Source organism: Oncorhynchus kisutch, linkage group LG23 (assembly GCF_002021735.2).
Source record: "Oncorhynchus kisutch isolate 150728-3 linkage group LG23, Okis_V2, whole genome shotgun sequence".
Lineage (NCBI taxonomy): Eukaryota > Metazoa > Chordata > Actinopteri > Salmoniformes > Salmonidae > Oncorhynchus > Oncorhynchus kisutch.
The window spans coordinates 18126290-18139369 of NC_034196.2; the positions used below are offsets into that span (position 1 = coordinate 18126290).

At 47.1% G+C, this 13080-nt stretch overlaps 1 protein-coding gene across 1 annotated transcript in view; it reads left to right on the forward strand.

The window, feature by feature from the left end:
• Positions 1–13080, forward strand: part of LOC109876023 (endoglin) — a 63705-nt gene that overhangs the window by 34819 nt on the left and 15806 nt on the right. Inside the window, exon 4 of the mRNA XM_020468501.2 lies at positions 9017–9136. Within this exon, the coding sequence (XP_020324090.1) occupies positions 9017–9136 (120 nt within the window). The remainder of the gene's footprint in view (positions 1–9016; positions 9137–13080) is intronic.

The following is a 13080-nucleotide window of genomic DNA, read 5'->3' on the forward strand; positions in this document are numbered from 1 at the left end:
GGTAGCTCCATATAGCTGGAATATTTGTCCCGTTCCCGGGGGAAAATGTTGTTCTGGGAGAGTATCTGTGTGAAATTGATACCAGATGAGCGTCAGCACACCAGGCTAGCTTTCTCATGAGATTGATGCCAGATGAGAGTTAGCACACTAGGCTAGCTTTCTCATGAGTTTGATGCCAGATGAGTGTTAGCGTGCTAGGTTAGCTAGCTTTCCCATGTGGCTGAGAGTCAACATTAGGGATACCTCCTCTGGTTAGCCTGATAAGTGCAAACACATGCCAAACATAACATGGAGCTGGGGTCACCCCTTACAGGCTTACACTACATACATAGTAGTGTGAAAACACACTACCGCATCCAACAGCCTGCATGGGGAATGGGGCTGTGTGTGTGGATGTCAAAAAGATGTACCATAAATTGCAGTAGGACCAATTGGAAATCAATTGAGGAAATTGACCCTAGATCAGTGCTTAGGAGGACAAATGTAATCCTACACTGCTATTTCCTACGCAGACTTCCTTTTTCATTTTCTGACAGTGTCTGGTCAGCACATATTAGTAATTTCTTTATCAGTGCTGTGCTCTCTCTCTCCCTCGTCCTTCACTCTCTGTTTCTCTCTCTCTCTCTCTCTCTGACACACGCAAGCATGCACAGGCACACAAACACACTGACTTTATCTCTCTCATTCCCTTTTTAATATTAATTAAAGGGGGCTCACCCAGGAGTGGGTCTGTGTGGTACCCATTAGTGTGTGGTTGTGATTCGGATGAGACACCATCACAGGATAATACAGTATCTGAGGATGGCTGCCTGGATTCCTCACCTTAATGAAGGCTAAAGGAGGCCCTCGGCCTGCCTGCACTAAATGGAAAAATACTGGAAAATCTCTTCCTGTCTTCCTCTGCTTCTCCCTCTGGCGTCATAGAAAACAACTATAACATGTTAAATTGTTCTTAACTCGTGTTTTTATGTACACAGCTAAACAAAGACAGATTTCTTCCAAGAATGGTCCTAGAGTGGTCCAAGAAAGAGAAATGTGGTGTAGAAGAAATGTTACTTCTTTACTGCCAGGTTTTATGAAACACGAAAGATTGAAGAGGAGGAAGAACACAAAGGCAGTAGTTTGTCCGGAACTGGAGCCAGCCGTGTGATCCCGTGGACATTCCACAGAGCAAGCGTATCCTGTTCTCCTGTGGGACCAGGCTAAATGTTTGGAATTGGAGAGTGAGGGTTCATGCTATTTCTCAACACACACAGCCTTATCACTCTATTTACTGCATCAGTTTGGGGCAGTGCTGAAAATGTACGATTTGGAAGGCTTGGAGGCTTTGCTTATCCTCAGACACAAAGCAGGGGTATGTCCTTGGCTGAAGGCAAAATGACCAGTGGATGGAGAGAAGATATTTTTTCTCTGTCTGTCTGTCTGTCTGTCTGTCTGTCTGTCTGTCTGTCTGTCTGTCTGTCTGTCTGTCTGTCTGTCTGTCTGTCTGTCTGTCTGTCTGCCTGTCTCTGTCTGCCTGCCTGCCTGCCTGCCTGTCTGTCTGTCTGTCTGTCTGTCTGTCTGTCTGTCTGTCTGTCTGTCTGTCTGTCTGTCTGTCTGTCTGTCTGTCTGTCTGTCTGTCTGTCTGTCTGTCTGTCTGTCTGTCTGCCTGTCTCTGTCTGCCTGCCTGCCTGCCTGTCTGTCTGTCTGTCTGCCTGTATGTCTGTCTTTCATATTGAAAGTGTGGCTGCCTGGCGGTCTGTTCAATATGGCAGGGGGATGGAGGGACAAGAGGGAGAGAAGGGAGGAGAGAAGGCAGAAGGGGAGGGGCTTGTCCAGACCCCAATGATGTCACATTCTGGCACTGGACTTGGCTCACAGCCGAGACTGGACCGTCGGAGCCAGCTTAGGTTAGGGGAGAGAGACAAAGAATAACGGGAAGCTGTTATGCACCAGCAAAAGCCCTAGAGAAAAAAAAAGTCTGAGGAGGAAAACAATTGTATCTTGAAAGCACAGGAACAAAAATAGCAAGGGCGAGCGACCAGGGACGACAACGTGCATTGTTCCAACTTCTAGAGTAAATTGGAGATAGTGATGGAGAAAGTAAGAAGAAGAATCGAGGACAGTTCTTTTATAAAGACCTTTGAGTTTTGGTTAACCGTGAAAGTATTTCCCAACTGATTTGCATGCGTAAATCCTTTTGACTCATATAGTATATTAGTCACAGACACATCCTTGACTCTATTGACTCAAACTGAGTGAATAGTGAATAAGTTGTCCATACCAGACTGGTACACTGTCAGATAACAGGAAAAATGAGTCATACATTTACTGTATACTGTGTGATTTGCTAGAACACTCATGGAATAACAATAGGATTCTCAACCCCAAACTATTTCCAACCATCTAAGACCCTACTGTGTTTCATTGAAAGGGAAGTGTAAAGTCTAGTTGTTAGCAAAGTACAAAGTCTAAACTATGGCCCCTTCACTTGTTGAGGCCAATTTATATCATGAATGGCAGAAGAAGAAAACATGCATCTCTCAGCTGACTGGTAATTGAGTAATCCTGCTCCTTCAGGGTATTTCAGGAGGCATTTTCTGAGTTTCGATGATAAACCTATACTGACACTACTTAAAAGACTAGGCAAGCGATGTACTTTAATGCTCTGTGATGATAGACAGTGGCAAGGGACACGGATAATGTAATCAGTTAGACTGTTTGCCTGCAGCTCGGTCTGACTCCTTGTCTGTAATTCGCGCACATGAACACACACACACACACATACTCCCCCACCATCCTTACACACACACACACACACACACACACACACACACACACACACACACACACACACACACACACACACACACACACACACACACACACACACACACACACACACACACACTCTCCCCCACCATCCTTGCAAACACACACAGCACTTAAGTATTCTCTTTGTTCACTAATCCACGTGCCCCAGACTGCTCACCTCTGAAAATGTTCTTAAGTCTGCGCTAAAAATTAACGCCGGGACACAACAGGGATGCCTTTTATTTTGGACTTCCTGCCAATGGGCCCTGACAACTTCCCTCCTGCGAGACTCATTAGACGAAGGCAGAGAGGAAGAGAAAGAGAGAGGCCCAACTCGGTTGAAAATTTGTCTCCCTCCAGCAGGTGGCGTTTTTTTGTATTGTTTCGCCCACCAACAATGAGATTTTGTATGGAGTTTAATGAGAGAGTGTCGAATTTGGTCAACATAAAAATTAATGGCTTATTTGCTATGTGAGGTCTATTTGAGCAAATATAAGTTCTGCAGTAATTTGGTTTTTACGAGTGTCCTGATATAAGTAGGACATGTGACATCCCGGCAACTTTGAGAAAAAAGTATATCCATAATCTTTGACGAAGGTTTGTCTGTGGATTGGAGACGATCACAGGTGTGTTCTGTGAAGATGACTGATAGAAAAGACGAGTGATTCAATTAAGGTGGACAGAGGGGAGATGATATCAAACTGCCTATTGGGCACACTAAATGAGTGTGTGTGTTCATGGACACAGCATCTGTTGCTCTCTTACATCCACAACACACTGGCCTGTTGACAGCAGCTATTGTGGTGTGTTGTCTGTCTGTTTGTGTTTGTGTGTGTGTTGAACATGGCCCTTGCAGAGGCCTTGTGTATTAGCCCTGCAGTAGGCCTCTGACAATACATTGGGGGTCTCCTCCCACCAGCGTCAAACATTAGGGGTCCACATTTTCCACTTTGGCCCCTCGCCTCAGCTCAGCATGGCCCTCTCAGAATGCACGCTGTCAACAGCAGGCAGCAGACGATCAATTTAATAAGAGTGAGCATAGACGAACAGAAAGACACCGTGTTCCTCAACCCCCTCGCACAGTACCCTCCACACAAATGCCAGCAGCCAAGAGAATCCAGCTCCAAAACAAGCAAGAGTTTAGAGGCTTTAAGTCTGGATAAAAGTGGCTTTTTGTTAATGTTAATAGTTAATTCCCCAAAAGCCAGCTCTTCAGAATTGTATTTTGGAGGTATTTAAGTACTGTCGTCCACTTCAGTATTTTAACAACAAAATTGATTAATTTAAGGTAATTCATTGGCTTAAGTTCAAAACAGAATATTAAAATCCTTTCTTCCTCTTTTTTGTGTTGCTCTTTGTAAACGTCACTATCTTACAACGCATTCTTGACTTACCAGGTATATATTGTAAGAACATATTTGACTTACCTAAAGCTGAAGTCCAACACTGTTTACCTGTTGTCTACTGTGGTACGAACTGTGAACTAGAATATGCTTCTCTGACCCTCTGTACATTTTGCTACCAGCCTGCTGAATCCTGATGCAGCCTAGTGGAGCTGTGCTTTGTGAGCTAAGCATGTGTCGGGGCCACTGCCACTCAGATAGAGGCTGTCTAATCTCCTCCAGGACCACTGAGGCAGATAGTGTACAGGAGGGCATTGATGCACATCCAGTCCTCTCTCTGTCAGGGCTGGAAGTCAACTGCAGGGGGCTGGCAAGGTGGACATGTTGACTCTGCTGTCACTGGAGAGGGGAGAAGAGATTAGTGGAGAGGATATGGCTAAGCCTCTCACCTCTGTTCCTACTGGTACTCCAAGCCTCTCACATCTGTTCCTATTGGTACTCCAAGCCTCTCACCTCTGTTCCTATTGGTACTCCAAGCCTCTCACATCTGCTCCTACTGGTACTCCAAGCCTCTCACATCTGTTCATATTGGTACTCCAAGCCTCTCACCTCTGTTCCTATTGGTACTCCAAGCCTCTCACCTCTGTTCCTACTGGTACTCCAAGCCTCTCACCTCCACTCCAAGAATGCAGAATGCCGATAAATGCCTTGGTGAGGAAAATTATGTCACAAATATAATCATGTAATATTAGGCATACTAGTGTGTGCCCAGTGGGTATCTACTTGCTACTGGGCCTGCAGTTTTCTGCTAAGGTGCAACCTTTGGTAGGCTGATGGAAGCCTACTCAGAGCCATTGGACCAACACCATTGGACATGAAACAACAATACAAATGTAGATAAACTATTTTATTTTGCAGGTGCCTTTTCACTTTAAACACCAGTGGTGCAACTAGTGCTTTCTAACGCCAATGAACCAAAACATCATCTGAGATCCCTAAAGATTGGAAAGGTGCAATGGTCATCCCCCTCTTCAAAGGGGGTGACACTCTAGACCCAAACTGCTACAGACCTATATCTATCCTACCCTGCCTTTCTAAAGTCTTCGAAAGCCAAGTTAACAAACAGATCACCAACCATTTCGAATCCCACCGTACCTTCTCCGCTATGCAATCTGGTTTCCGAGCTGGTCATGGGTGCACCTCAGCCACACTCAAGGTCCTAAACGATATCATAACCGCATAACCGATAAAAGACAATACTGTGCAGCTGTATTTATTTATTTAAACAAGCGTTTGCAGCAGCTCCGTTTGCTCCATTGCTCAGGCTGGTACCCTAAGCCTCTCACCCCACCTCCTCCTGGTACCCTAAGCCTCTCACCCCACCTCCTCCTGGTACCCTAAGCCTCTCACCCCACCTCCTCCTGGTACCCTAAGCCTCTCACCCCACCTCCTCCTGGTACCCCAAGCCTCTCACCCACATCCTCCTGGTACCCCAAGCCTCTCACCCACCTCCTCCTGGTACCCCAAGCCTCTCACCAACCTCCTCCTGGCACCCCAAGCCTCTCACCCACCTCCTCCTGGTATCCCAAGCCTCTCACCCCACCTCCTCCTGGTACCCCAAGCCTCTCACTCCACCTCCTCCTGGTACCCCACGCCTCTCACCCACCTCCTCCTGGTACCCCAAGCCTCTCACCCCACCTCCTCCTGGTATCCCAAGCCTCTCACCCACCTCCTCCTGGTACCCCAAGCCTCTCACCCACCTCCTCCCTGTACCCTAAGCCTTTCACCCCATCTCCTCCCTGTACCCCAAGCCTCTCACCCCACCTCCTCCTGGTGCCCCAAGCCTCTCACCCCACCTCCTCCCTGTACCCTAAGCCTTTCACCCCATCTCCTCCCTGTACCCCAAGCCTCTCACCCCACCTCCTCCTGGTACCCCAAGCCTCTCACCCCACCTCCTCCTGGTACCCCAAGCCTCTCACCCACATCCTCCTGGTACCCCAAGCCTCTCACCCACCTCCTCCTGGTACCCCAAGCCTCTCACCAACCTCCTCCTGGTACCCCAAGCCTCTCACCCCACCTCCTCCTGGTATCCCAAGCCTCTCACCCACCTCCTCCTGGTACCCCAAGCCTCTCACCCACCTCCTCCCTGTACCCTAAGCCTTTCACCCCATCTCCTCCCTGTACCCCAAGCCTCTCACCCCACCTCCTCCTGGTGCCCCAAGCCTCTCACCCCACCTCCTCCTGGTACCCCAAGCCTTTCACCCCATCTCCTCCCTGTACCCCAAGCCTCTCACCCCACCTCCTCCTGGTGCCCCAAGCCTCTCACCCCACCTCCTCCTGGTACCCCAAGCCTCTCACCCACTTCCCCCCTGTACCCCAAGCCTCTCACCCACCTCGTCCTGGTACCCCAAGCCTCTCACCCCACCTCCTCCTGGTACCCCAAGCCTCTCACCCCACTTCCTCCTGGTACCCCAAGCCTCTCACCCCACCTCCTCCTGGTACCCCAAGCCTCTCACCCCACCTCCTCCTGGTACCCAAAGCCTCTCACCCACCTCCTCCTGGTACCACAAGCCTCTCACCCACCTCCTCCTGATACCCCAAGCCTCTCACCCACCTCCACCTGGTACCCCAAGCCCCTCACCCCACCTCCTCCTGGTACCCAAAGCCTCTCACCCACCTCCTCCTGGTACCACAAGCCTCTCACCCACCTCCCCCTGATACCCCAAGCCTCTCACCCCACCTCCTCCTGGTACCCCAAGCCTCTCACCCCACCTCCTCCTGGTACCCAAAGCCTCTCACCCACCTCCTCCTGGTACCACAAGCCTCTCACCCACCTCCCCCTGATACCCCAAGCCTCTCACCCCACCTCCTCCTGGTACCCCAAGCCTCTCACCCCACCTCCTCCTGGTACCCAAAGCCTCTCACCCACCTCCTCCTGGTACCACAAGCCTCTCACCCCACCTCCTCCTGGTGCCCAAAGCCTCTCACCCACCTCCTCCTGGTATTACAAGCCTCTCACCCCACCTCCTCCTGGTACCCCAAGCCTCTCAGCCCACCTCCTCCTGGTCCCCCAAGCCTCTCACCCCACCTCCTCCTGGTACCCCAAGCCTCTCACCCCACCTCCTCCTGGTACCCAGAGCCTCTCAACTCACCTCCTCCTGGTACCCCAACCCTCTCACCCCACCTCTTCCTGGTACCCCAAGCCTCTCACCCACCTCCTCCCTGTACCCCAAGCCTCTCACCCACCTCCTCCTGGTACCCCAAGCCTCTCAGCCCACCTCCTCCTGGTGCCCCAAGCCTCTCACCCCACCTCCTCCTGGTGCCCCAAGCCTCTCACCCCACCTCCTCCTGGTACCCTAAGCCTCTCAGCCCACCTCCTCCTGGTGCCCCAAGCCTCTCACCCCACCTCCTCCTGGTAACCCAAGCCTCTCACCCCACCTCCTCCTGGTACCCCAAGCCTCTCAGCCCACCTCCTCCTGGTACCCCAAGCCTCTCACCCCACCTCCTCCTGGTACCCCAAGCCTCACAGCAGGAACTGGTGCTGGACTTGGATCACTGCTGTTGGATTGGATTAATGAGCTGGTCCTGCTAGTGTTGTGCTGGTTTGACTGTAGCATTGGACAGGTTTTGCTGTAGCCTGTTCCTCTGCTGTAGCTTGTTCCTCAGCCCTAGCCATTAAAACAGTCAGCCAACACCTGCCACTGGGGATGAATGTCATATTTCCACATTACAAAGTGATTTATAGTAGCTAACTTTGCCATTACTAGAGAGACTACATGATGTCTTGTTTCTCATCAGCTGACGCTATCAAATCACACAAATTACATCTACCATCAACGGAATCTTTCTCATCTTGTCTTCTCTGGAATTGAAGAAGTGGAGAAAGCGGTACATAATTTAGCATGCGGGCCGGGCCATCCTTGTATTTTTCACATGCACTGTCCTGATGTGATGCCTCTGGAAGGGAACAGAAATGGGAATCTCTCAATGACTTTCTCTGTGGGAGAGAAAACACAGTAGAAACCCTTGTGTTGAGCTGTCAGACAACATTCCAAACCCAAGCTCGGTCCTTTCAAAATAAATTAAGGTGTTGTGTTGGATTAAATTTGTGTCGCGAGAACAACATGTGTTACCCCACCATATGATCATTACATTGTGGTGTGCAGTCATTGTATTTTGAATGATGCCATGCGCTGACTCTGTGAAATGGAATAACACTGTTGAAAGGGAAGTAGATTTTGGAGGTTTGGAGTCAATATATGAGGGGAATAGATTTGGAACCTGGTTGTGTGCTTGTGTGTGTGTGTGTGTGTGTGTGTGTGTGTGTGTGTGTGTGTGTGTGTGTGTGTGTGTGTGTGTGTGTGTGTGTGTGCAGTATATTCTAGTCAGTCAGAAAAACAAAATAATTGCAAAGTGCCCCTTATGGAAGGTCTGTAGGGTGACCGAAATGAGAACAGATTAGGTCTCAGAATCCTAGAGTAGACATTGCCCTCTGTTTCACCCACCCCAGTGTGACCCTGTCCCAAAAGTGGCAGAGGACAAAACAAATGTTTATGCCGCTTTATTAAATTTCTTCCTGATCACAGCAAAGTTCCTGTGGGAATTTACACCACCACCACCAGCTCCCCTGGCAACCATGCGTGTTGTTTATGCTACAGCAACTGTACATATTATGCAGGACGCTGTTTTGAATGTATAGCCATTGTTGATGTGGTGATGATATTGATGTGTACTGAACACTCAGATGGTGGAGGGGGTCAAACGTATTTTTCTGAATTTAACAAACTCGAATTGTGAATTATGACATTTAAAAAATTGTGTTACAGTCATCACCACATTTTTCCTGAAGTTTAACTTGCTTTTTCTGTCCTTTTCTCTAGACTCCCAACATGTTTACACTGAATATGACCGCTGCCAAGCCAATGCACCTCATCATCACCACAGACTCAAAGCAGATCATATACACTGATGCCCATGCTAACACGGATGTCAGCATTTACGTAAGTACCACCTCTCCTTATGTAAGTGTTGCCTTTTGCATCCTACTTGTTTCCTTAGGGGTTTGCATCTGTTAGTATAACAGCATCACATTAAGTCAGTGTATGAAGAGTATGAAGACTATCTATGCAAATTATTATTCCAGAAATATTACACTAGCTGGGAGGAAAGTAGGTGCTAACTTCAACGTCTTAGGCTATTAGACTTACATCTAAATGCCCAATAGCCTCTGTTGCAATAGAGAAGGATCTCGGGAGGTATGACTGCATTGAAACTGATAGCTGGCTAATGGGAGCTTGGCGAGGGCTGGGAGTCTTGCCTGGCATTTCTCCTGTTCCTGCCAGCTGAGCTGCTCTGCTCTGTTTAGCACTAGTGTTTGGAGCCTGGGGAGGGGGGGGGGGGGGGGGTAGAGCCTCACTGCCAGGCCTCCCTACTTCCATCGTTAACCAGGAGAGAAATGCTTTCCTGCAGTGCCAGATGGGCCAGCTGTATGACATAGCAACCAGCCGCAGCTGTGCAACCCCCCGGGCCAGTTTGGAGAAGCAATTACCCTTGTTAGTTTAGTTTTGTGGTCCCTAAGGACCTGTATGTATTTTATATATGGTTAGCATCCTAAAAAGGGTCTCAGAGTGTGTTGGAGGTAGGGAGTGATCAGAACAAGCTAATGCCCACTGGGAACAAACGTGGTTTCAAAATAATTTGTCAATGTATTGGGACATGGAGTCTATGTGGAAAATTCATTGGATTTGAAAAAAGTAATCAAGGTAAATTGTTGTTTTGAGGTGAAATGACAGGATTCTGTCACCATGGTAACACACTTTCAACATAGACAAACCTTGTGTAAAATATGTTGAATTTGTACCTTTGAAACAATGTCAGATCTTCAACATTGCATCCACTATCATAAAAAAACAATAAGCTGGGCAGCACCTTCTACTGGAGTCTATCTACAACTATTCATTTGTTCTCTCACCCAAGGTTTTAGCTCAGCCATGCTTAGCTTCGACCAAACATTGTCACTGACTCCTACCAATGTGCTATCGTGAGAATGATTATTGATAGATCTCTTAATACCTAATATATTCACTGTTGCTATCAAAAGACATGCCAAAGGCTAGGTTTAACAGAACAAATGAAATGTGACCAAACTTTATAAGTCATATGTCCTCAATGATGCTATTTAGGTCTATATAGCATTTGCAAAGTCAACAACAGCTATTGTTTCAATTTAATCCAGTGTTCATCAAATTAATAATCTGATATGTTGGATTCAAGTCTCCATCTAAGGCAAATCAAACTTTAAATACACTTTAAATAATATATTCTTTAACTTCAATGTTTGGTTGAGATGTAGATGTGAGTCCAACATATCAATGATTAATTTGTGGTAAAACTGGAATTAAAACCAGACTAAATACACATCTCATTCAAATGTTGATATATTGTTGCGTTGTCAACCAAACACAATTCAATAATACTTTTGTAGTATAGTAAATAGTCTGAGGCTATCTTAGAATCTAATGTAGCAGTATTTATTCAACCTTAAAATCAGTACCACATCCATGGCCACATATTGAGGTTAGCCTACTGTAACTATATATGTCTTCTTATGTCATCATAGAAAGTGTGCATGTTCAAGATGATAGTATGCAAAGGTTGCAGGTCTGTGGAGAGCTTCACAATTGCTATAATAGTCAGAATAGTCAGAATCTCGAACAGCATTGACCACTTGCACTATGTACTTTTAATATAATATCAACTGCAATCCAGGTCATCTGGTCATTAAATGAAGAACAGTGATAACACATTGGGAATTCAACAAACTTCTGCCTGCCATTTTGAGTAGGTGAATAAATATCTCAACAAACTATTTCTCACATTTCCACGTTAATGTGACATAGTTTGCCCAGTGGGTCGTCTCAGTCATACAGTGGATGTATAGTGTTATGGTGGAGACATTAACTTGAGTATTGTGTTGTTTCAATCATCCCAGAAAGAGATGACTCCAGAAGAGAGATTGTGCATCTCAAAGGGTTTCATCTTGTCAATAGAATATTGGAAATGAAGCAGAAGGGAAAGTGTGCATCTCTAGGACTGATAGGATGTTTTGTTTGGAGGTTTGAGTAAATGATAGTGTTAGTGATTTGGGATCCCTGCCTGGGAATTTAACCAACCCTTGTCTGCAGGCATACAGAACTCTTGCTTTTCATCACAATGAAAGCTGAGAGTTCAGACAAAGTCCACAGCACAGCACATCCTCCTCTTGAGCTCTGCATCTCACACAAGGGGTAAAATAACTAACTTTATCTTTTATCTATTTCAACCCTCTAGTCTCTGTTTAAGTTGGCCATATCAACTTCTCAATAACCTTCCACGAGAAATAGGACTATTCAATGTTTACAACACTGTCAGCAGTCTGTGGTATAGCCTTTAATGTCCTGCAGATAGGGGGAACATTGCACATGAAGAGGGGATGTTTTTGTGGAATGGAAGGACGGGATAGTGTGTAGTGGATCACTGGGGAGTGTTACCATTTTAAGGAAGAAGGAAACTGCATCTGGTGTGTGTCTGAGGAAGTGCGTCACGTGGCTGACAGATCTGCTGGTTACTTGCCTAGTGTTCTATCCAGCTGTGACCGGGACAGGGACAAGTCACCGCACACACTCAGATGGGACTGAGTACATTTGCTTACATTCACAAAAAGCCACCAACCTGTTGGTTCAACATCAAGGTTCAAGGTCTCTCAACCTCAATTGTCCCTCAAATCCTAACTGTTTTTGAAGTTGACGGTTGTTCCCCATCTAATATGGGGTAGTTTACCATTACACCAAGTCATAGTACACTGTGGTCTCTCTCCCTACTATGTTACGTAAGAGTTAATTATTCCTCTGGAATTGTCCCCTGAACGCCCTCGTGGAGACAGTTCCGGATGCGTCTTCGGAGCCAAAGGGACAGAGACAGGATAGACAGGCGAGTGGCCTTGTCCTGAACCTAATCTCTGTTGGGTGGGTGCCTGTTCTAAACAGCCCATCAGATAGCTCTCTCTGACAGAGACTTATATCCCCCCGACTCCAGGCTCATTCAGCCCCTCTGGATCAGGCAAAGGGAAGTCTAATCTGAAAAGTTTTTGGAAGCGCCACTCCTTGCTTGGACTACTTCCTGTCATGCAATATATCCCCGGGCTGTGCCATGTCGAACTCTGACCCCAAGGAGACAAATTCCTGTCTATATTGTTCCTTCTCTCATTCATCGATCGCTCTCACTCTTTTTCTCTCTTCCTGACTTACTCCTTTCTCCGTGTTTTAGTTTTTTGTCCTCGTAGTTTCTTGTCTTTCTATTTCGATCCAATCTAAACCAAATATACACGCATGAGAAGGACCAATCAATCACACTGGTTCTCTTGGCTTTCAGCAGAGCCTTCTGGCTACAGCCGGCAGGCCTTCACACACACACACACACACACACACACACACACACACACACCACACACACACACACACACACACACACACACACACACACACACACACACACACACACACACACACACACACACACACACACACACACACACACACACACACACACACACACACACACACACACACACACACACAGAGCTAACATGAAGGTCCAGAAAGAAAACAATCAGTGGTCTTTTTTCCAGACCTCAGTTTTCAGCCTAACATCTGGATCACCAGGAGATACATGGACTTTGTTCCTCCAACTCCAAACACAACGACTGCTGCTCTCTCCCCCTTCCCTGGCCTCTTCTTGGCAAAACACTGAGCACATACCTCCTGTGAGTTTGTGCAATGCAGCATAGCTAATTGTGTTTGTTGTTGTTTTCATGATATCCATTATCATGAAATTAATTGTAGTAACACAGCAGACCTATTTAAGTCCCCCCATTCCAGAACAAGATGTCCATCTGTGTGCTACAGTA